General features: G+C 43.7%; 1 protein-coding gene across 1 annotated transcript in view; it reads left to right on the forward strand.

Annotated features, from left to right (window-relative positions):
• PHLPP1 (PH domain and leucine rich repeat protein phosphatase 1) overlaps positions 1-22,378 on the forward strand; it is a 211,197-nt gene extending 188,819 nt beyond the window's left edge. The window contains exons 13-17 of the mRNA XM_019490333.2: positions 5,559-5,689; positions 12,916-13,020; positions 14,649-14,843; positions 17,100-17,328; positions 20,336-22,378. Coding sequence (XP_019345878.2) covers positions 5,559-5,689; positions 12,916-13,020; positions 14,649-14,843; positions 17,100-17,328; positions 20,336-21,448 — 1,773 coding nt within the window. The 3' untranslated portion in view covers positions 21,449-22,378. The remainder of the gene's footprint in view (positions 1-5,558; positions 5,690-12,915; positions 13,021-14,648; positions 14,844-17,099; positions 17,329-20,335) is intronic.
• The last annotated feature ends 976 nt before the right edge of the window (positions 22,379-23,354 follow it).

Consider the following 23,354-nt stretch of genomic DNA (forward strand, 5'->3'; position numbering starts at 1 on the left):
GAAGCAGATCAGAGTGGCACTTTTTTATAAACTGACTAGTTTAGAGAACCATACATTTTGTAACCAACATCTTACTTCTTCAGATGCTATCTATGAAAACAAGTTAGTAAGAAAAAAGGGACCACTTTCCAGGAGTCGGACAACACTTTCCACTTGTCTACACATACAAAATGGACAAGGAGGTGGTTCTTGCATTGAATCCATCTTTTAGTTTTAGAAACTTAAAATAGGAGGATAGATTGCTCTGAGACTGCAATAAGGGCATGAGACAAAAGACCAAGTGGTAATTTGATCTGCTTGGCTTGCATAAAATGAGTTCACATCTGCCTCAATGACAAGCCTCTCATTTGAGTGCTGTAGACTGGAGGCCCAGAGACAGGATTGCCCATTATAAAAAGAGCCTCCCTCCAGGTCAGGGTTGAGGTGTGCTGGTTTGAAGTTTGCACTACAGTTGACTGCTGTGTCAGTTCTTGGGCTTTATGGGAAGGTTTTGTCTGGAGAATGGTCAGTAAATCTAGAGCTTTTGAAAAGCAGTTGAACAAGTTTTATAATTTTTTTTTCTAAAGATTTAGGTGAAATGAAGCACTCAGTTCCATTGTGTTAAAGTCACAGAAATGCATATACGGGCTAGTATACAATCCTAGAAAAATTCAGGTTGAAAGGGACCTCAGGAGGTCATCTAATTCAACCCCCTGCTCAATGGAGGACCGTTCCCAGTCAAGGCTTTGTCTACCTGGGTCTTAAAAATGTCAGTGGATGGAGATTCCACAACTTCTCTAGGTAGCCAGTTCCAGTGTTTTACTACCCTCCTCATTAGAAAGTTTTTCCTAATATCTACCCTAAACTTCCTGTGCTGCAACTTGAGACCATTGCTGCTTGTTCTGTCATCTGGCCTCACTAACTCTATCCTCTTTAGAACCCCACTTCAGGTAGTTGAAGGCTGCTACTAAATCCCCCCTCAGTCTTCTCTTCTCCAGACTAAATAAGCCCAGCTCCCTCAGGCTTTCCTCACAAGTCATGTCCCCCAGCCCCCTAACCATTTTCGTTGCCCTTTGCTAGATTTTCTCCAATTTGTCCACATCCTTTCTGTAGTGAAGGGGCCCAAAACTGGGCGCTGTACTCCAGATGTGGCCTCACCAGTGTTGAACAAAGGAGAAGAATCCCTTCCCTCGGTCTGCTGCGAACACTCCTACCAACACAGCCCAGTATACCGCTAGCTTTGTTGGGAACAAGGGCACGCTGCTGGCTCATATTCAGCTTATTGTCTGCTGTAACTCCCACTGTATGCATGTGTATCCCACACTGTCAGTGACCCTGTAATCTAGAAGTATGAAATAATGGCAGTGAGGTTAAAAAAACATTTTAAATATATTTCAGGAGTCCCTCTTACATGAGGTAACAGTAAATAGGTTTTTGTTTTTTACTTGGTGTTTAGGTAGCTGGATCTGGTAATTGGAAATGGAATATTTTTTGTTTCTTCTCTAATACCACTTGGTAAGGAAAGATAATATAGGTAATTAAAACAGTTTTCACTTTAATTTTCAGAATTTTAAACAAGTTTAATTTTGTGTGTAGTGTGACTTCATGAAAATAGAATGTCTAGTGTGTACTGTTACAGTACTTGGGGAAAATCAGCTGCTAGGTTCTGGAAATTGGACACTGAAAGTTATTGGAAACTTGACGTTTTCATCTCTTTCTCTTCCCTATTATAAAATGTGCATAATACCACTTCACCTCATAGGAGAGTCATGTAATGTATTAATGAATGCTTAAATTGCACAGACATTTATAAGATCGAGAATGGAGAAGAGCCCGTTTAGAAAGATTCCATCTTTGAAGTAGGGTTTGAAATTACATGCAGTAATTGAGTAGGGGTCACACTAAGGAAAATGGGGGAAACAACAAAATATTGCATAGGTGCTTATTTAGGTAAGGTAGGGGGTCCTGTGGGGAAAAAATAAAACGTGCAATCCTAAGACTTTTGAAATGTATGTGGAAGGGAGCCTTAATTTTAGTATTTTTAAGGTGCAGGACTTTGCAGTGTTAGTGCTCTTAATAGAGTTGGATTTTGTATGTAATTTCTTAGACTTAACCAAAAAAAAAAGACAAATTAAACCCCCCATATTTCATCACATGGTGGGACATTGACACCCACATGGCTCATTGACAGGGTCAGAACCATTAGATCCACTACACAGACCTCTGCCATTTGAGCTAATTGAGTAACTGATAGCAGCAGTCCATTGTCATCCTTTTTTGTGGACCAGCCTTAGAGAGAGATGAGATGTATGCTTTGCCAGTAGGTTTCCTCAATGTCTGCCAACAGCTGACAAATCGTGATACCCAGGAATCTTAGTTCTTTCCATGGTCTGGAGGGGAGTGTGCTATAGTGAACACAGGCTTCTGCTCCATCTTCTCCAATCTGTCCTGTAATATTTTAGTTCCCCTATGTCCTCCCCTTGCCCCCCAGTTTTTTTTGTCCAATATTACTGGATTCCTTCAATACGCTAAAGCAGTTCAAAGAAAGTTGCAGTACATTTAGCATAGGCATAACTTTTGGAGGGTTGAGTTTTTTGTTGGTTTGCCTTCCGAGGACAGGAGACGGTCCCCGTTGAACATCAGCAAGGAGTGCAGTCTGTTCGATAAGCCCACCTCAACAAAACAAGTTTCTTTTTAATTATGGTGGAGAAAAGTGCTGCATGTGGTTTGGAAATGAGTGCCAAGTATTACCTATGTGCCATTTACAGTAATCCCTGCTCCCCCACCCCCACTTCTGGCCTTGTGCTCCCTACATGGATTTTCATGCCCATTTCACACACCAGTGGACTTTCCTTGGCATCTTGTTATCTGACTCCAAATCTGTCAACTTCAAAAATATGTCCCTGTGAAAATAGAACTCTCTCAAGGTATATCCTGCTTCCTGGATCAAACAAAATTGCATGTATTCCCACATACTTGAGCAGAGTTCAGCTATCCTGGCTTGCCCTTTTGGTATGGGGTCTGGTTTTGTTCTCTTGGGCTCTTGGAATGTGTTCTGGGTTCTGTTCTTCAGCTGTAGTTATGGGATATCTCTTGAAATAGCTGGTGTGGTTGACTTGCTTGATTTTTGTGGTTGCCTTTGGAATACCAACAGTTTGTCTTGCTAGTTTGCTACTTGAAAACTGCATGGGAGGCTGCTTGTTACAGCCTCTGAACAGTACTTTGTTTTTATCCACACTTCCTTTAAGTTTAAGATTAAAGATATAAATATTTCTTGAAGAACAGGCTTTTAACTTGACTTGGTTCTCAGAGCTACAGAAGCACAGTAACTTACCCAACTCCAACAGTAATTGGAGATATTGTAGTGAGCCAAAGACAAAACATTACGGTTTTACACCCTGGAACAAATACTTTTAGTATCCAACCCTTTTTCTTTTGGCACTTCCTGATTTAGAATATAAATCTGTGCAGTCAGAATTATAAATGGTGTTGCATGGACTGGGTTGGGATGTCTTGCATTGAAATGATGCATCAGGAAATTCAGATCTGCAGTCTGATCAGTTAGACTAAAATTCCCATTCCTGAAGGGACCATGAGTAAGCTAAAAACTCCTCAGTATCTCTCAGGATAAGGAATATAGAGAACTTTTAAAAAAAAAACAAAAAAACATCCTAACCAAAGCTGATGACACAAATGTTGTTCTCTTTGGTGCGAGGGGATTAGTGTTCCTGTGACAACATACTGTTGCATTATATATGTGCTAGAATGTCAAGGAGCGTTATGACCAGCTGGACCCAGGTTATTATATTGCTTCACTACTCCTTTACTTAAGCATTTTTTTCCTCCTTTCCCCCCTCCTCTCCCTCACCTCATTCACTTACTTGTTGAAGAGGTCTTGAAAAAATTGTAGTCTGTTGGAAAATTGGGAAGGATGATACCCAGAGATCTGTGGTTTCCATTTGGAAAGAAAGCAACAGTGACTTGGGTGAATTCTGAGTACCATAGGCAGAGAAAGCAGAAATTTTAAATATTCATTCTTCAAATGAAGGATCCAAAATCTGGTTTGCTCCCCTAGGGCTTAAATGAGCTCAGCGGGGTGTGAATTTTATTTCTGAGTTTTTTGACTTGGGAGTTAACCTGTCTGTAGGTCAGGGTTTTGGAAATATTAGATGAACCAGAACTTCTGTTTGAGATGTGTAAATTCACATTGGATTCAAGAACTCCTAGAGCTTGCCCTCTCATTCCTCTTCTAATATAGCCTTTACAGTGTATTATCCTTTTTTTTTTTTTCTCATGTGCATCTTTAATTCATTCATGGGTTCTTGCTTCTACTCTTGGAGACTCTTTGACAGACAACTGACGTGCACTCTTTAGGAAGGTTCCCTTTATCCCTCTTCCTCTTTGCTTTTGTTTAATTGAAAATAGAGGTTATAAATTTGCATTTAATCATCTACCTAAAATTGTGCATGCCATCATACCTTCATGTTGCCTTAAAACATCTATCCTTTGTCTGCTAACTCTGTTTATTGTGGTTTGACACATAGCTAAATGGAAGCTTTTAGAACAGATGCTGTGTTTTCTCATAAATGATCGGTCTCTTCCTAGGTCTGCCACCTTGCTTCTCAGCATGCAGCTCAAACTGCATTTTGGGTTTTTGCCATAATATAACATTGCCCTACCTGATTTCCTTTGGGTTTACTATTTACCAAGTAATCCACTCGCGTGTTTTGTCTTATCTCTCCGAAATGCATTGACTTGTATTTTTCCTGAGTATATTTTGAATGACTACTGTCGTGACGCTAGTGCATTATTGGGTGGTTATTGGTTATTTGCATTTTTCCTGTCTTCATTAGTGTCTGATGCTTCATATAGAACAGCCATTATAACTATACTATCGCCCACTCCAAGACTATTAGTAATAATACCAGGTTTAAACTGCTATCTGATGAAAGCTTTCTCCATGCTACCAGTGCAACGTATTTTTTTTCATTTATAGCATGTGATTAGTATGCTTCAAACAGTTTTCATTCTTTGTGAAAGTGCTCACATATCCAAACCAGTTTGAACTAACTTTAAGCTAGATTTCTTATGGCAGAGTTACAGAAGTCCAGATATATTGTATCTGTATTTCTTTCATCCACTAAGTTATTTACACTTGTTTTGAAGTCATCCTTTTGATCATTTTAAATACAGGCTTGGCTTGGAAATAGATGTATCGTTTAATAAAGTGGCATAATATGTTCTCTGTTCAAGAGACTTTGGCAGGGTACTTGCACTGGGATATGGACAGCAGTAAACCCTGGCCTATTTTGCATCAGGCATTGAAGCTACAAATAGTGGGAGCAGATCAAGTCTATTTTCAGCTGTGCTGGGATGTCTCAGAAGACTTTATAAGCATATTTATATTGCATTTAGTGAAGGCTGGTTTTCCTATGAAGGAGTAGTGTTAGGGTGTAGGTTCTCAGCCCTTGTTTTGTGTAAGCACGTGCACTGCTTATGGTTAATAAAAAAGTTACTGAACTTTACAAGAGAGTCGAATGCTTTCAGTGTTCTCTTACTGCCTCTATTTCTTTCTGCAGTGTGTGGACCTAAGCTGCAATGAACTGAGTGAAATTACATTACCTGAAAACCTGCCTCCAAAGCTACAGGAACTTGACTTGACAGGAAACCCCAGACTAGCTCTGGATCACAAAACCCTAGAGATGCTGAAGTAAGTGACTTTTCTGTTTGGTCTCCAGAATGATTCTCAAGGCATGTATGACAAGACCCCTGTACAGAGAGAGACTCGCATGTCTGTAGCGCTTTCTTAGTGTCATGAGTAGGGACCTCCTCAATTCATGATTTTGGAGAAACTGCAGAATTGGGCATTGTTTGAAATTTGCCAGGGTGAAGGAGTTGGGGGAGATGGAGGGGAGGAGCCACCAGTGGGAAGGGCAGCAGCCAAGGTGGTGGCAGCTGTTTATCCCTCCCCTCACTGCTGATTGGCTGTGAGCTGCCTGTTGTGTGGCCCCGCCCCTCCACCAATTGGCGGCAAGGCGTAGGGCCACACAACAGGCAGGCTTCTCTGCCAATCACCAGCAAGGGGTTGGGCTGCATGATGGACAGCTCTCTCAGCCAATCAGTGGTGAGAGGCGGGACCCCCACAACCAGTCAGAAGCGGGGGGGGAGGGTGCTGTTGTAATAAGCCCATGAAAATGGTAGCTGGCCCCATTTTAGGGTTATCATATTTTTAGTTCCAAAAAAAAAAACCACTTTGGGAGGGTAGGGGGACAGTGATATTCTGGCACCCTGCCTCTACCCACTCTGTTGCCCCTCACTCCTAAGCCATAGCCTGCCCCCCACCCCAGCCCTGCCAGTGCCCCTCACTCCCAAAGCACAGTACCCAGCACCCTGGGCCATGCTGATGCCCCTCACTCTTGACCTGCAACCCCCTGCCCTGCCAGCTGCCCCCATCCTGACTGGGCCAGAGCACAGTGACTTATGGCACCCCGCTGCCCTGGCTGGGGCTGCTGTGCTGTGCCAGGAGGCCTGGCCATGGTCCCCCTCTGCCCCCGCCCCAGGCAGCATCTCCTGGTTGCTCTGCCCATGCAAGCAAGGACACTGACCCCTGTGCTGACAGCCTGGCCATGGAGTTCCCTGCTGCCCTCAAAAGGCCACCCCCTTCCCCTGCTGGAGGGGCAGGCAACACCCTCAGGCCCCCATCCCAGACTTACCTGTCTGTAGCTCCTGGGGCACGCACAGACAGACATGGTGCTGCCTGCCTACAATCGTCCCTCCCCCTGCTCCCACCAGTGGAGCAAAGCAAAAACCCAGATATTTGATCAGATTTGAAAAACCTGCCTGGACGGAGTTCAGAGGACTCGAAAAGAGGACATGTCTGGGGAAAACCCAGACATATGGTAATCCTGGCACTATGATCAGCCCACAAAATTGGTCACCTACCTCCTCAATCTCAGTACATCCCTAGTCATGAGCAAAAATTTTACTAATTCACAAGGTTTAATTCTTCTCTTAGTTTTACCCACCTACAATAAATGCAGTTCTTGCCAGGTATCATTGCTGGTCATAGTAATTATGGCTACTGCTAGGCTCATTTGAGTTAACTTTTTACCCGTGACCCAACATCCAACCCAGTGTGCACTGAGTTTTCGTTTTCCAAGATTCAAGTAACTTGAGTCTGTTCGGTTTCCCAATGAACACCGGGTGTCCCCAGTGGCAGCGGGAGCACGGCGGCAGTAAGTGGGGGAGCTCCTGCAGATGCCGCCAGTGTTGTTGGCAGCAGGGAGGGATGGTGGTGAGCACCGTCCAAGAGTTAGCGGCCACCCACAGATGCTGCCGGCAGCATTGGCAGTGGCCGGCAGGGATCACGGACCACCCGCAGATGCTGTTGGCAGAGTAGCAGCAAGCAGTGACTGCCTGCAGGTGCCATCGACAATGTTGATGGTACCTTTTTGTAGGGCGTGCACCACCACACTCAGGGGATGCACATGCACCTGCGTGCACCCCCTATGCATCACCCCTGGGTTTCCCTCCCTTGTCCATAGATTAGAAGGTGTGCATTTTCAAAATAACCAACCAGTCCATATGTAGTTACTTTTTGAAGAGCCACTCTTGCTATACAGCTGGCAGTGAAGCTAGTAACTTCATATAGAAATCCACATATCTGTCCCCCATGTTCTTGTCTCTGTGTTCAGTTATGAGCCTCTTCAGCAGAGGCCATCCGCTAAGTACTGAGAAAGCAGCTGGCTTATTTTAAGTGCTACCTCAAATAGTAATTAGGTCCCTGCATTGATAAAGAATTTATTTTGAGGCTCTAATAGGTTCCTTCTGCAGAGTGTCCTGGGTTTATCCTATCTGGGTTAGGTATTCTGTCTCCAAGATCTTCAGATTTTCAGTAGGTCAGAGTTGCCAGCATCAGCCTTGAGACTCCCTACCAGACTCTTCCTTCGGTACTGTTTTAGCTTGGCATAACTACTTGGCTTTTAAATATTTAACATGATTTTGAGAACAGCTTAGCTTTTTTAAATAGGGTTAAACAATTTGTTTATGTAACTTGCTTAAACAATTGAGACTAGATAGTACATGATTAAATTTCACACATGAGGTGTGCCCACAGTAAATCTGCTTTGGAACTTAAATCTTGCTAGTTTATTGCGTTAAAAAAAGAAAAGACACACAAGATGAGTAACCTAGGTTACATGAAAGCCTAAAAGAGGAACATTTTGACACTGAAAGTAAATGTCAGCATGGTATAACAAGTTAGGCAGTTAGTAGGGAGGTTCACCTTAGACTGGGATGGGCAAAATACAGCCCGTGGGCTGGATCTGGCCTGCCAGGCCATTCTATCTGGTATGCGGGGCCCCTAAAAAATTTAGAAAATTAATATTTATTTGCCCCTGGCTGCATGTCAAAGATGACTTGCACCAGCAGCAGTAGGACCCAGGGGGAGCTGGTGGCAGGACCCAGCAGCTGCAGCAGCAAGGCCTGCCTGGCTCCACCCCAGCCTGGGACCCTGGGGCTGTTCCTACCTCCCTCTGCCCAAGTGGGAAATTCAGATAAGAACATGGGGAGGGGAAGGGAAGCAGGGGACCATGGGTGATTGTCCCAGTCCTCAGGGTTGGGTCAGGCTGGCTCCTGCTGAGTCCTGCAATCTGGTGATGCAGCTGGGAACCACATGGTGCCAGGGCAGGGAAATGGTAGCAGCAAGCAGCAGGAGGGGAGGGGGCAAGTGGCAGTGAGTTTGCATGTGGAAGCACAGTGGGAGTGAGGGGCATGCCCCAGGGCCATGGCTGGCAGGGGCCCAGAGTGGGGCAGGAGCGTGGGGTCCAGGCTGGCAAGGCTGCTATGGGGCTGGGCTGGGCTGGGCTGTGCCAGCAGGGAGAGGGGGAAGCTAGCCTGACTCCATAGAGCCCCTGCCCTCCTGCTGCCCTGCTCTGGGCCCCCACCAGCGCTGGCCTCATGCTCCCACCCAGCTGTCACTGCACTCCCTCATGCTCATTCGCTACTACTTGCCCCCCTGCCTGCTGCTGCCATTTCCCTGCTTTCCTGTCCACCACTCTTGCTTCTCCCCACCCCACTGCTGGCTGCTTCAGCACCACTTGTTTCCTGGCTGCATTGCTGGACTGATTTTCAGCTGGCACCAGCTGCTGCTGTATCCTGCGGTTTTGGCTGTGCAGCTGGGATGTGGTGCTGGGTGGGGGAGGAGGGGAAGCAGCAGGAGAAAGGCAGTGGTGGCAGACATGGGAGAGGAGAGGGGCAGGGAGTGGCAGCAAGTGGGGAGCACAGGGCCTATGGTCAGTGCCCTGGGGCCAGGAGCAGCAGAGGAGAGAGACTGCCATACACACACGCACATGCGCGTGCACTCCAGCCGCCCTCCCCCTCCACACATGCCACAGCCCTCCCCAGCCACAAACCCCATGCCCACCCACCCCCCACATATCCACCCCCCATGTACTCCTCTACCCACCATATATCTATATCTATCTGTATAAAAATACACACACACACACCCCCCTACACCCTCTCTCACATACCCACAGCCCCCCACAAACCTATACCCACCCTTCATGCTCCCTACCCCCTCACAATATATGAGTAAGACTTCATTTTAAGCTATTGTTCAATCACCTCTATGTACACTATGCAAACTCATGTAAATCAGGACAAAATTATTTTTTGAAATCAAATTAATGAATGTTGTAGTAAATGTTTGATTTTTTTAGAATAGAATTTGGTATTTTTCTGGTTCTGAGATGCCAAACCCCCTTGCTGAAAGTAGTACTTCCAGGGGCAAAGGGAGAGACTTTTTCTGGCAATGGTCAGGGGTTAGAGGGCGGGACTTCTGGTCCCAAAATGGTGGCGAGGGGGCGGGGCTGCCATTGCAGCCCTCAATAGGCCAAAACTCGGTAAGCAGCCCTGCAGCTGAAATTATTTCCTACCCCTGCCTTAGACTATTTTCAGAGGCACCAAATTACAGGTAAAGGCGCTTTCAAAAGTCAGCTCTTAGTATTTCTTTGTTCTATAGATAATTTCAGTCAGGAGATTAGTAATTCAATTATGCCTCTCTCTATATAATGGAAAATAGAGATTTACAGTACAGATTTAGCTTTTAAAGTGTATACCTAATGCTGAAAGTCCGCTTGTACCAGATGCTGTACATCATTGGACTGTTGTGAAACCAGGAACAGAACTCAGGTGTCCTGACTCTGTCCTCTACTGCAGTTACTGAGCACGCTGCTCTCCCTTAACCTCCTGGTTCTTCATTTACCAGAGAGAATTTATAGAGGCTTGCTATCCATCTTTTCGTGGGTGAGTTTTATCAGTTCTAAATTTGAAACACAGTGGCCCTCAGTGTTAGAAGTATTTAACTGTAATGTGTTTAGGTTGAGAGGAGAAAATCACCATTGGTGCCTGGAAAGCTTGGCACAGCATTCTCCGCTTGTGAATGGTTTGCACAAATATATGTGACAGCATTTGAGCTGCCTTCAGGTGTTGCCTTGCCTTCCTGGAGCTGTCTGTGTTACAATTACTGCAAAGGTTTTTAGTAGTAAGTCTGCTTGAGGGAAGAACCAACAAATAGTTCCTTCTATGTCTGTCAGTCTCTTCCCATATGCTACTTTGGTAAAGGTGCTGAGAGATCCCTGCTGGCTTTTCTCAGATACCTTACTTTTTGGCCATTTTTGCTATAGAAAATACTGAACTTAAATGCTTTAAGCAGCAGAGGTTCAGTATGCACTCTATATAGCATATGTGGATTTTTTTCATAAAAAATTAAATCACTTAAAAACCATGTCTGTTATTTCTAGTATCTGCTTGGTAGGGATCACTGAATTCCAGTCTGGTCTGGGCAGACTGTGACCTACAAGTACCGCTAAACAGGTATCATCTCTGACTTGTGAGAAAAGGATAGTTAGGAGCCAAAGAAATGTAAGAGCTAAGGTGTGTGGTATGACCACTCTGGGAGAGTGCAGGACCCTGTCCCCTGCCCGGGTCGTCGTGTCCCCAAACCCACGCCCCCCCCCCCCCCCCGACAGAATTTAAAAATAAATTTCAACAAATTTAGATCAGCTGTGGGAGAGGATGGTGAAAGAAAAACTGGGCACTAAGATAACTTCCCCCATCTTAGCTAACCCTCTTGGTTGAGGCTGGTGTATAAGTAAGTTTCTGAATTCAGAACTGGTTGTGACAAAGACCTACTGGGCCTTTATTTTCTGAGTGTCACTTATGAACTAAGAAGTAATGCTAATTGCTCATTAATAGAATTGTTATTCTGAAATGTGGAGATTTCTTTCATAACTTGCAGCAAACATGCAAATAATTCTTAATGAGTGCTCTTCCTTTTGTGCAACTTTTGAGTCTGGGAATTGGAATTTCTCCAGCACTAAGTACTGCAGCTTAAATGCCAGTCAGGTCTTTGGCCTGCTTTTGGCAGAGGGCAAAGAGATGGCCAATTCAGTTCTCAGAAATCATTCAGACTGAAGATCCTGCTTCCTGGAAAACAAGTGCAGAGTTTGAAACACTTTACTATCTGTTGTAAAGACTGTTCTTTGCTAGTCTATGCAGAATTACAATGAGCATTACTCCTGAATGGATCACTTTTAGTTTCTTGATTGGTGGCAGCTAATAGGTGATTAATAGACTTAAGAAGTTTGCCTTCTTTTTGATACTTAGACTGTGAAGTCCACAATCTAATACTTAAGTATCAGGAGTTTTTATATTGTGTGGAGTTTAGTTTTGATATGCTCTAGCAAGTGCATGTCCTGACTTATTTATTAGCCTAGGATGAAACTGTAAACTGGACACAACAGCTCTTATTTATCTGAGGAAGTGTTTTGAGGCCATGTAGATTGTGAAATGCTAATGAGACTTTTGTGTACACAGTCTTCACAGGCTGAAGAAAAATGGATTGTTAAAGTCAACAGTTGAACCTTTCTTGCGTCTGTTTTATATTATATGTTATTATTTAATACATACGTTGTTTCCCTGAAAGGGTCTCAGGCCTTTTGGATTTTTTGGGTTTTATATGATATGGAGAACTTGCTTAACTGCTTTTAGAGTAAAACAGTCGAGAAAAGTGGGGGATGGCATGGTTGTTCTCCCCCTCCCCAACATAGGCATGCAGTATAAAAAGGGATATATGAACAGGTATGGATGCCCCCTGCAAGTCTGTATTAGGCTGTGTACTGGTCCATATGTTTGAAATACAGACAAAAGTTGGTTAGTCTTGTAGTCAGTTGGAAGTCCAGTGACTGAAAGAAAAACTAGTGCTTCACAGCTGTTGGGAGGAGAGTGGCAATTCTTAATTTTTCAAGTGTAGACCTGAAGTTGAATGCAGACTTGTTTTTCGCTTGCAGTGATTTTTTTATAAGAGATTTTAGAACACTGCCCTATTAAACCTTTTAGTTCAGAAAAAAAGCTAAACATAAGAGTGACAGGGCATCTTTTTTTCAACTCGGGAAAAGAGGTTAGTGTGTGTGTGTGTTCTGTAAGAAGAGATTTTTTTTCTGTAAAAAGATTCCAGAGAGTATGTGGCTATAAGAAATGTACAAGTTCAGGAGGGAAGAGGGTTGTCCCATACCTGTAAGCTAGTGACAAATTAAATGTAGGTACTAGTTCAACATATACTTGAATAAAAGAAGCCCAGTTATGCAAAACAAAATGAAACAGAACTTTATTGAACTGCTTTTTTCACCCCTCCCCTTTACCTGTTTGTAGGCAGAGAACAAACTTTGAGTGCTCCATAAGGAATCCCTTCCCTTCCCCCCCCTTCCCCTCCACCCCCCCTCCCCCTTTTGAGGAAATCTCATTTCCTGAAACAGTCGCACACTAGGACTGGGTAAATGAAATGTTGCCTTAATGTTGTTACTCCTTTACAATTGCTGGCTAAATCTCTCTGGCATCTTAAACTATTAATTTTCCTTTCCATTCTTGTTCCAGTAACATCCGCTGTTTTAAGATTGACCAGCCCTCAGCCGGTGATGCTTCAGGAGCCCCAGCGGTATGGAGCCATGGTTACACTGAAGCCTCAGGAGTTAAGAACAAGTAAGCTCTTACTTGGTATTGGCAAAGAGGTACTCTGCTGCCTGGACTCTTGCAAAGAATCCCTCTTCTTTGTGAAAGTGAAAAGTCAGTTGGGTCTCCTGTCTCCCAAAGGCAGAGGCAGTGCCATGGCTTTTTAAATGGATCCTGTCTCTTTGAACAGCCTTTTAACTGGAGTATGTTTATCAAGCAAAGCAAGTATTCTGGATAACATACAATTCGGACTGTGAATCCTATTGACCAGTCCATTTTAAGGACTAAACCAGCCCTCGTAAATTAACATTTCAGGAACCTGGCATGTTAATAACTGTGTGTAGTTCCATAAAGTACCTTTCCTTGGTCTCTTAATTTTTCCCCCTTATAATCTTCCTGTGCTTCCAGTGTGGGTTTTCCCAGATTTTGAGTCAAGCACATGCAAGCTTGTACACATCACCGTGGTGACATGCATGGTCTAATAAACCGATTATCACATTGCATAGCAGTGACTGTTTCTCCAGGGGCGAGAGGAGCAGATATCATTTAAATGATGATGCCCTATTTCCATCTCCTATTCTCAGCACACACAAAAAAAAAAAAATTGAAAAGAATCAATGGGGGGTCTGAAATCTAGTTGAACTAACACACTCAGCGGCACTTATCTGTATTATCACTGCTGTGAGCAGCAGCTGCGCCAGCAATGAATCCCTAGCTGCCTGTGTTCATAATGTTATATCCTTGAGAACCTGGTATGGAAGCAAGCAGTTAAGCAAGACAGGGGTCCTCTTGGGCCAGACCTCTTTGGCTTTAATAGCTTGAACTCTGTCTAGACCATAAATTTACCATACCCAACAGGGGTTCTCTTCAACACTTCATTCATCTCCAAGCAGGCTGCCTCCTGGTTTGAAAGAGTAGCTGCTTTGGCATAGTGCTGTGGGCAAGTGGACTAATTAGTCTTGCTAGCCATTTAACCTGCCGTAGCGCTGCATAAATGCAATTACATTGCTTCAGGCTTGCCGTAAAGGCCTGTACAGAGCAGCAGCATGCCATTGCTGGGCACGGTGGGTTTGCAGTCTAGAAATGGTGTAGTAACTGTGGAGGTGGAGGCCTGCTCTTTCTTGTCAGATGAATAGACTGAATATTGTTGCTGGTAACTGTTCAGTTGAAGTTTGGACCCAGCATTACATGGCACGATCCCTCATCATTGTCGCAGTTAGCTGGTGTTCTGGGTAGCTCAGCAACTGGAAAGCTTAGCAAAGATGCGGCAGTCTTGAACAGGAAGTCTGAGCTACTTCCATATCTAAAGGTACTCCCTCAGTGCATTAAGAGGTAGTATTGGGGTAGTGCTGAACTCCTGACGTGTGTGGGGTTGGGGAGGGGGGTTGGGGGGGGAGAGAGAGTAGGGGAGTTTTTCTCTGTGTTAAACTTCTGCATATCTCCCTTTCTACTTTGGAGTTCAACTGAAATAAATGTCATTGCTACCCCTCCTTGATACAGTGTCCCTTCAAAAGCTATATAAAAAGCTTACAGCAGGAGATTCTAGGAACTTTGGTCAGAACAATGAGAAGAGAATAGGGCAGTATTTATAACAGCCCTACAGTACGAAGCTTTCAACAGTGGCTTGGTAAACAGCACACCATGTTTTGTTTCTTTAGGTTGTGTGTCGCAGCACTGTCAGCCAATAACTTCTGCGACAACAGGGAAGCATTGTATGGTGTCTTCGATGGAGACCGCAATGTGGAAGTGCCCTACCTGCTGCAGTGTACAATGAGTGACATCTTAGCAGAAGAGCTGCAGAAAACAAAGAATGAAGAGGAGTACATGATCAATACTTTCATCGTGATGCAGAGGTTATCCTCAGTTTGCTAATTCTTTTTCTTTCTATAGCCATCTTGTGCATGTTGCTTCTCCCTCCTTTCCTCTTCCCCTTCCCCCCCTTTAAAATTATTTTGCTACCTGGCTGTTGTGTATTTGTCACTCCCTGTTTTGAGAATCTTGACTCCTTAGGTGTAAGAAAGAAACAACATAAGTGTTCATGACCAAGGAATGGGAAGAGATTTAATTTTTCTGAGATGTGATTAATTTAAACCCTTACTGCTTGGAGTGACTAATATTTAAGGCAGTGAAGTGACTTTTGTGTCCTAATTCTTTCAGCATAACTCAGATGCTGGGGAGCTTCATTTCTGGCTCTCCCCACCAATTTGGATGATCTTAGGTCTCAAAATATTGCTTAATAGAAACATCCAAACTCTTGAAGTGCCTACCTGAGCTCATATTTGAGCCTAAAAGGAAACTACTTGAGCATTCACAACGAGGTGTGATGCTAAAGTTAGGTAACTGTAGTAAGTGGTTTTGCTTTTCTTGGAGTCAGTGTAAACTGCTCTTGACAGTCTGAGAGCCAGTGCCTTGAAATAACCTCTAGCAAGGAAAAGGAATCAAGAGGAAGGGACAAACAGGAAGGAAAGGGTGGGGGAGTAGAGGGAGGCAAAAATGAAGACAGCTTACAGGAAATTTAGCACATTAAAAGTAGCATCTTTTGTTGGACACCACTTCCTGATTAAATGAAACTGGTCTTTATCAGGAAATTGGAGCAATACATGGTGACACAGAGCCACCTCTCCACAAGGAAACAAAAAATAACTTCCACCCTTCTCCTTGTTTATTATGACGCTGTCTCGCTTTGACAGAATTTGTCTGAAGCAAAACTTAAAGCTTTGTTAAAATCTTGGAATGTAAGTATTGAAAATACCAGTAAAGTGCCATTGTCCATGTCTCTGATAAAACATCTTCCAGTCTTCCTGCAAGAATCTTTTGTGTCTCAGGAAATAGGTTAATACCCAGAAATAGTATGGTTTATGCTTAAACCTTTGTTAAATATCAGTGCAGTGTTCCTGTATCTCAGACCCTCCTGAGATGAAAAAAGCCAATATGCATTAGAGCTTGTATATTGCCCCTCTACCATCTGAATCAAGAGGCTGATCTAGCTCAACTAGACATGGGCGTGTTCACCTTGTCAAGGGATCCTATGCTTCAGTGTGTGAACTACAGCATACTTGGTACACCTCAGATTGGGCTAGTGATTGGTATGAGACCCAGCACTGCACTTGAGCAGCTCCATTGCCTCTGTCTTGGAGTGTGTGGCATACAGAGCAGACATGCATGCCACTTCTTACAGGTAGGCCCTGTAGTTCAGCTCTTCAGTTACTGCAGAGAAAGCTAAAAACCACAAGCCTGCACAGCAGACACATGGAGGGATAGAAGCAATCTTCAGATAAAGAAAGAAATCAAGTTGTTAAAAGCAAGTTAAGATTTAATAGAAAATAAACTTAGTTTTAATATTAATAGACAGTATTTTGAAAGCTTGGAACAGGTTTTGTCTTTGAATTTTAACCAGAGACTCCGAAAATGACAGGTTGAAATAGCTGTGTGTCTGATCAGGGCTAGTAGATTGCACAAGTAGATCTGTAAACTGCTGACTGAGTTAACAAATGATTTTTTTTTTTCAAATGGGAATAACTGTTCTCAGTTGCTGAATTTAGACACTTTTTGCAATGACATTTTTTTTAATGTTCTGAAAATTACTTAATGTGAGTAGAAATACTGTAACATATTGTCTTCAACTTTAAGTTTGATTTTAGAGACTGATGTTCCACATCAATAAAATTTATTATACTCCCTGTACTCTCAAAATAATAGATTCTAATGCTTTAACTTCCAAATCTCCCTAAAGGCTGCTTGATGAGATGCATGAGGTAAAATACATTTAACTGCATTGGGGCTGAAATGATAGGAAAGTGGCCCTGTGCAGCTAGAGTTGCTCTGCGTCAGTGCATCAGGAGTGAAAGGATTTCTTTATTGGCTGAGGACATGCATCTTTCTCTCTTACTAATAAGGTCTCCCATGAATTATACATAATTTCCCTGCTGTGCTGTGTTAAGTATCAAAATCTATACTGGAGACTTTCTGTGCGTGCCCCAGTGAATCTTGACGATGCGTCCCAACTGATTGGGGTTGCCTAACCATGATCTCAAGTCCTTCTCCTTAGTACTTCTCTAATGTAGCCTTTCCAGTTCACAAACAAGCATAATTTTGTTTTGACATTCCAGAAAACTTGGAACTGCTGGACAAAAACTTGGAGGCTCTGCTGTCCTTTGCCATATAAAACATGATCCCATGGACCCTGGTGGATGCTTCACATTAACCTCAGCAAACGTGGGGAAGTGCCAAACAGTTCTCTGTAGGAATGGAAAACCTCTGCCTTTGTCTAGGTGTTATGTGATGAGTTACGAAGAAGAGCTCAAGAGGATTAAGCAGCATAAGGCCATTATCACAGAGGTAAGACCACTCCAAAGGGAATATTGATGCTGCAGTTTCCTTGGGACTGATTTCTATGGCAACAAACTCTTTAGTAATGTTTCTGTTTTATATAAGGTATAGCTTAACAGTCAAGGTGCTAGAGTTTCATCTTCCCCTTCCTGTACACTTGTCACCATGGTCTAGTTCAGGAGTGACCAACCTGCAGCATGGGTGGCATGGGCAGCCTCTGGGTGTGGCACTTAATAGATTGGAGAGAGGACAGACAGCACGGTGGCAGATTATCAGGGAGAAGAAAGCAGAGCAGTATGTTTTTCAGGGTGCATAAGGCAGGGAGCAGAAAGCAGGGCAGCAGATCAACTAGGGGAAGGGGATTGGAGTGGTACTCAGAAAGGTGCAGGGCCAATTTGTGGTATGCCTGCCAAAAAGGTTGGTCCCCCCCACACTGGGCTAGTTGCTGCTGCTGCCTAGATGTCTGCCTATGCCAGAGGTGGGCAATTATTTTGAGCAGAGGGCCATGTACCCAGTTTTGGCAGGCTGTGGAGGGCTGCATGGGTAGCCCCACCCCTTAGCAGGTGCCCTGCCCCCTGGTCACCATCTTGTGACTGGAAGTCCCGCCCTCTAACCCCTGACCTTTGCCACCACAAGTCCCTCCCCTTGCTGCCAGAAGTACTCCTTTCAGCAAGGGGTGTTGTCATCTCAGAACCAGAAAAATATCAAATTATATTCTAAAAAGCAAAAATATAAAACATTAATTAATTTGATTTTAAAAAATATTTTTGTCCTGATTTACATTTTTGTGTAGTGTACATAGAGGTGATTGTATAATACCTTAAAATGAAGTTTTATTCCTGTATATTGGGGGGTGGGGGGCTGCTGTGGGTGTGTCTGTGGGAGGTGGATAGGTGTGGGAGTGGGATAAGTGAGCATGTGGGAGTGTGTGTGTGTGGATATCTGGGGGTGTGGGTGGGTATGGGGTTTGTGTGGGGGAGGGTGGCTGGGCTGTGAGAGGTGGGGTGTGGGTATGGGGGGCTGTGTATATGGCAGTGCAAGGGGTATGGGGGTGTGGGACACACACACACACACACACACCCACCCACCCACCCCCCAGCATGGGCCATGCTCCAAGGTCTGCCTATGTAGCTGGGAGCTATGTGGGGCAGGAAGGCAAGGAAGTGGCTGGGAGCAGAGCTGGGCTGCTGCGTTCCTGCTGAGGCTCCCCCTAGGTTCTACTGCCCCTGGCTCCTGTCACCTTTGACAGGCAGCCAGGAGCAGATAAATATTTTCTAAACTTTTTAGAGGCCCTGTGGGCCAGATAGAATGACCTGGTGGCCTGGATTGGCCCACGGACCATATTTTGGCCACCCCAGTACTAGGTGTGTTGTTGTTCTTCAGCAGGCACTTTGTGTGGCAGTGTGCAGCTCAATTTGAGCTCATCCATGGTTGAACGAGCTGCTGAAAGGACAGAGAATTATTGTTCCTCCAGTGAGGAACAGCCACAGGGCTGATTTTCAAACAGAGAAGAAGAAAATCCCCTCCTTAAACAAACAACTCCATTTCCCCCCCCCCCCCCCAAAAAAAAAAAAATGGTGCTGGGTGCTGCTACGTCACTGCTGTAAGACTTGAAGCTTAACATTGTCGGCTTAGCTTTGCTTCGTCTTGAACTGTGTGCATATGAATAAATAGTGTTTTTGTAGTTTACCAATGTCAGGAAGGGGACAAAGATGTTCTGTGCACGCACATAAGTCTCTTTAATCCTGCCAAGGAAAGATCACAGTTAGAGTCTAAATCATGACAAGCTTGAAGGAAACCACATCATAATGTGATGCAGATCCCCAGGGAGTTATCACTACTTTTCTGCGAAGGAAGAGGAGATTTTTGCTCTGAATTCTAAAACATCTCTCCAAATTCACACACTTTGGCTTATCACTTTCTCAGGCTGTCATGTAATATAGAAAGCTCAAAACATTTCTCTTTTTCTAGATTTTTAAAAGGAAATCCATTTTTCTTGCTCCGTAATTCACTCTGCTTTGGTTATTCTGTTATGGCCTTTGCTTGCGCTAGCTGGACCGCATTACTATAAATCCTTACCTTTGTGATTCATCTGCCTGAGTCGTTTTTTAGCGAGGTTGCAGATAGTCCCATAAGAAGCTGGCAGATAAGCATGCACCACAGTTTAGGCACTTGCTCTGTTTATGCTGATAGTTCATGATATTAGTATTTGGAATGTGGATGGAATTTATTTTTCAAGTGCACATACTTTTAACGGTGTTTTCCCTTTTGGATATTACTTGATGTTACTTCTCCTCCCCTTGGGAAATGTCATGTGTAAGAGGAGTAACTGGGGCATGTAAAATATTTCACTACAGCTCAGCTGCCTGAGGAACACAGATTTAGGTTCTGTTATTTTTGACTCTCGTGCTTCATTTAAAGATTTTTTTTTTAATCTTTAGGTTTTTTTCAAGGGGCTGGGTTGAGTTGAGTTGTACATTGTACCAGCTATGAGAGAGAAGCTAAAAAAAATTCTTGAGTCTATGGGATGGGTGGTGGGTGTGTGACCCTGTTATATAAAAGATAATATATGCTTGGAGGGACAGATCTCACTGGCTGACAAGAGCATAGGTGCATAAGCCTAGAATCTTAAGGGTTTGGCTAGCGATTGACCCAATTGCATGTTCTGTTGTGATGTCAAATAGGCAATTTATTGCAGTTGTTGGTCCTGTGCCTTGCAGCTGATGTGTTCATGTGGTGTCTTGAAAAGAACTAGTATTAAGTCTTTGATTCCTATATGGGGGTAGGAGAACAGAGCAGGAGACTGACTGACAGCTAGGGTCTACTAAATCTTAACCTCAGTCCCATCACTGTGGCATTCAAGCTATTTCTCACCACCCTGGTTCCTTTATCAAAAGGGGGTGTCTCTAGGTGCTTTGGAAATGGGCACTTTGCCATTGCAGGTGCATGGCATTTCTATGTCTGTATGTGTATAGAGTTTCAACTTCCTGTGTCTCTCTCTCTCACAAATTTCCAGGATGGCAAAGTAAACGGTGTGACAGATTCTACCAGGATCTTGGGCTATACCTTCCTTCACCCCAGCGTTGTGCCCCGTCCGCATGTCCAGTCCATTACTTTGACTCCACAAGATGAGTTCTTCATTCTGGGTAGCAAGGGACTATGGGACAGCCTCTCTATGGATGAGGCTGTGGAAGCAGTCAGAAATGTGCCTGATGCCCTGGCAGCTGCGAAGAAGCTTTGCACTTTGGCCCAGAGTTACGGCTGCAATGACAGCATCAGTGCCGTGGTGGTTCAGCTCAATGTGACGGAGGACAGCTTCTGTTGTTGTGAACTCGGTGGAGTCCCACCTCCCAGTCCAGGCATCTTCCCCCAGTCAGTGAACGTGGTCATTAAGGACAGGCCACCAGATGCTTTGGGAATGCCATCTTCGAGTAGTGGCATGGCCTCTGAGATCAGCAGCGAGATCTCCACCTCTGAAATGAGCAGCGAGGTGGGGTCCACAGCCTCAGATGAGCCTCCTCAGGTTGCCATGAATGAGAACAGCCCAGCCTACCCCAGTGAGCAGCGCTGCATGCTTCACCCAGTCTGCCTGTCCAACTCTTTCCAAAGGCAGTTGTCCAGCGCCACCTTCTCGAGTGCTTTCTCTGACAATGGCCTTGACAGTGATGATGAGGAACCAATTGAGGGTGTCTTTACCAATGGAAGCCGGGTGGAGGTAGAGGTAGACATCCACTGCAGTCGAACCAAGGAGAAACAGCTGCTCCAAGTGGCCGTGGAAGCCAGTGATGAAGGCATTGTCATCAGTGCAAATGAAGATGAGTCTGGCCTTCCCAGGAAAGCGGATGTTTCTGCCACTGGTACGATTGGGCGCCGACGGGGCAATGGCTCTGTGGCTCCCCAGGAGAGGATCCATAACCTGATTGAAGTTGCAACAGATGCACCACTCAAAAAAACTGGGGGCTACTTTGCAGCCCCAGCCCAACCGGATCCAGATGATCAGTTTATTATCCCACCAGAGCTTGAGGAAGAGGTCAAGGAGATCATGAAACAACACCAAGAACAGCAGCAGCAGCAGCAGCGACAGTATCCATTGGACCAGCTGCCAGACTATTATGATACACCACTATGACCCTGCCTGCTTACTGTTCAGAAACAAGCTAACAAACAAGAAGGTGAAGTGCAGGGCCTGCATAGGACTCAGAATACAGCAGGGGTTTTAACTACGCTTCCTTTTCCCTATCCTGCCACAACAAATAACTGCAGCGTCTTTCTGTTTGTTAGTTTTTAATATTCATTGACTTTCTTCTAGAGAATCTTACCATTAAGATTTAAACTAGTTAACTTCCCCCTAACATATCAAGTGTTTAAAAAAAAAAATTAAAAAATACAAAAGGTTTAATATATTGCAGAGAAACAGATGATGATGTAATATTTTTTAAAAAGGCTCATTTTGTTTCGTTTGGAAAGCAGGGCAGTATGCCAGTGCTAAATGATTAAGTAATATTGTAATACTGTATTTCTTTGAGAGAAAAAAGGCTTTTCTGGTCTTGAAAACGATAGACATTTGTAGAATATGGAGACTAACTCCTAGGAGTTGCTTTACTCTTTCAGGTGACCTAAGTCACTGAGATTCACTAATTTTCTCTGAGAGAACAGTTGATTGGGAAATTACTGTAAATAGCTCAATGTTGTATAGTGATGCTTAAAATGTTTTGTAGTCTTGGCATAAGGACACACCTGACAAACTGACATTTTTTTTCTTAAATGACTTTTTGGGCCATGTCATCCTACATGAGGGACAGAGTGGCTGTACAAATTACCTAGGGTTTAGGTGATTCTTAGACCATAATAAAAACCCCATTTTTCTTCCAGTCTGGTTTTTTCTTTCCCTTACTTTTACCAACGCATTTTATTTGTGTTCCTTACTGCTGCCACAACCAGCATGATTGTATAGAGCTCATTTTACTGTAGATCATTTACATACCAAGAGTTATATTAAAGCAGAATGCACAAATGAACATGTCATAATTTTTGTTATAATAAATATGAAATTTGCAAATGAGGAGTCTGCCTTAATGTTTTAGTAGCTAGATGGGTGCATCGTGTTAGCAAAAGGTTCCTGTAGGTTCTTGACATTCTCTGAGCTTGTCTGGGTGTTGCCTGCAGTTGTACATTTCTCAGATTGGATTGCTCTCTCAAATGGGAGGAGATATTTACAAAGGTAAACTTAAAATAGAGGGACCTTTTGTCAAAAATGAACAAAAAAATTGCCTGATGTTTCCTAAAGCCCACTAAAAGAAATCTGATTTTCTTATAAAATCCTCTAGAGGAGAGATTAACAGTTCATTTCTGTTAGCTTTTCCCCCATTCAGCAGCATTTAATTTAGTGCTGTCAGCTATCCTCACTCAAAACACTATTGAACACATTGGGAGGCAGATGAAGAAAAAAACCTAGATTCATTTTTCCACACTCTTCACTTCCATAGGACTGAGATGTTAAAGGGCAGAAACAAATGGGCAATATGGGACAGTGAAGGAAGGAAAGAAGATGCTCGACAAATGAGAGAGTGAAGAGTCGAGACTCACATTAATTAAAAATATGGAAATAGAGAATTAGTATTTGGGTTGTTCAGTGCACTTTGAGTTGGAATTTAATACATGTTCAGCCTTTCATGACAAAAATGTCTTCATGCTTTAGGCAGAAAGAGCTGAACTATTTCTCAGATCCTGTAAATTGGTCTAATTTTTGTCTTCAAAATGATGGCCAGTGTCCAGTAGTCGAGGATAAACTGTGTGGAAATCTTTGTCTTGTAACAACAGAACATGGGACAGGCTGCCCATTGTGCTCTATGAGAGAGATGACCATTCAGAGAAGAGATTTTCTTCAATACCAGTTTTGATCAGCATTCCCTCAAAGGTTGCTACAGGCAATAGAGAGAGGGGAAATAAGGGGGGAAATTGATTTTTCAGCTTGATCAAATATTGATTTATACCACTGCTTGGCCTTGTTCTAATGTATGGCAACATATTGCTTA

The sequence above is a fragment of the Alligator mississippiensis genome, chromosome 3 (assembly GCF_030867095.1).
Source record: "Alligator mississippiensis isolate rAllMis1 chromosome 3, rAllMis1, whole genome shotgun sequence".
Lineage (NCBI taxonomy): Eukaryota > Metazoa > Chordata > Crocodylia > Alligatoridae > Alligator > Alligator mississippiensis.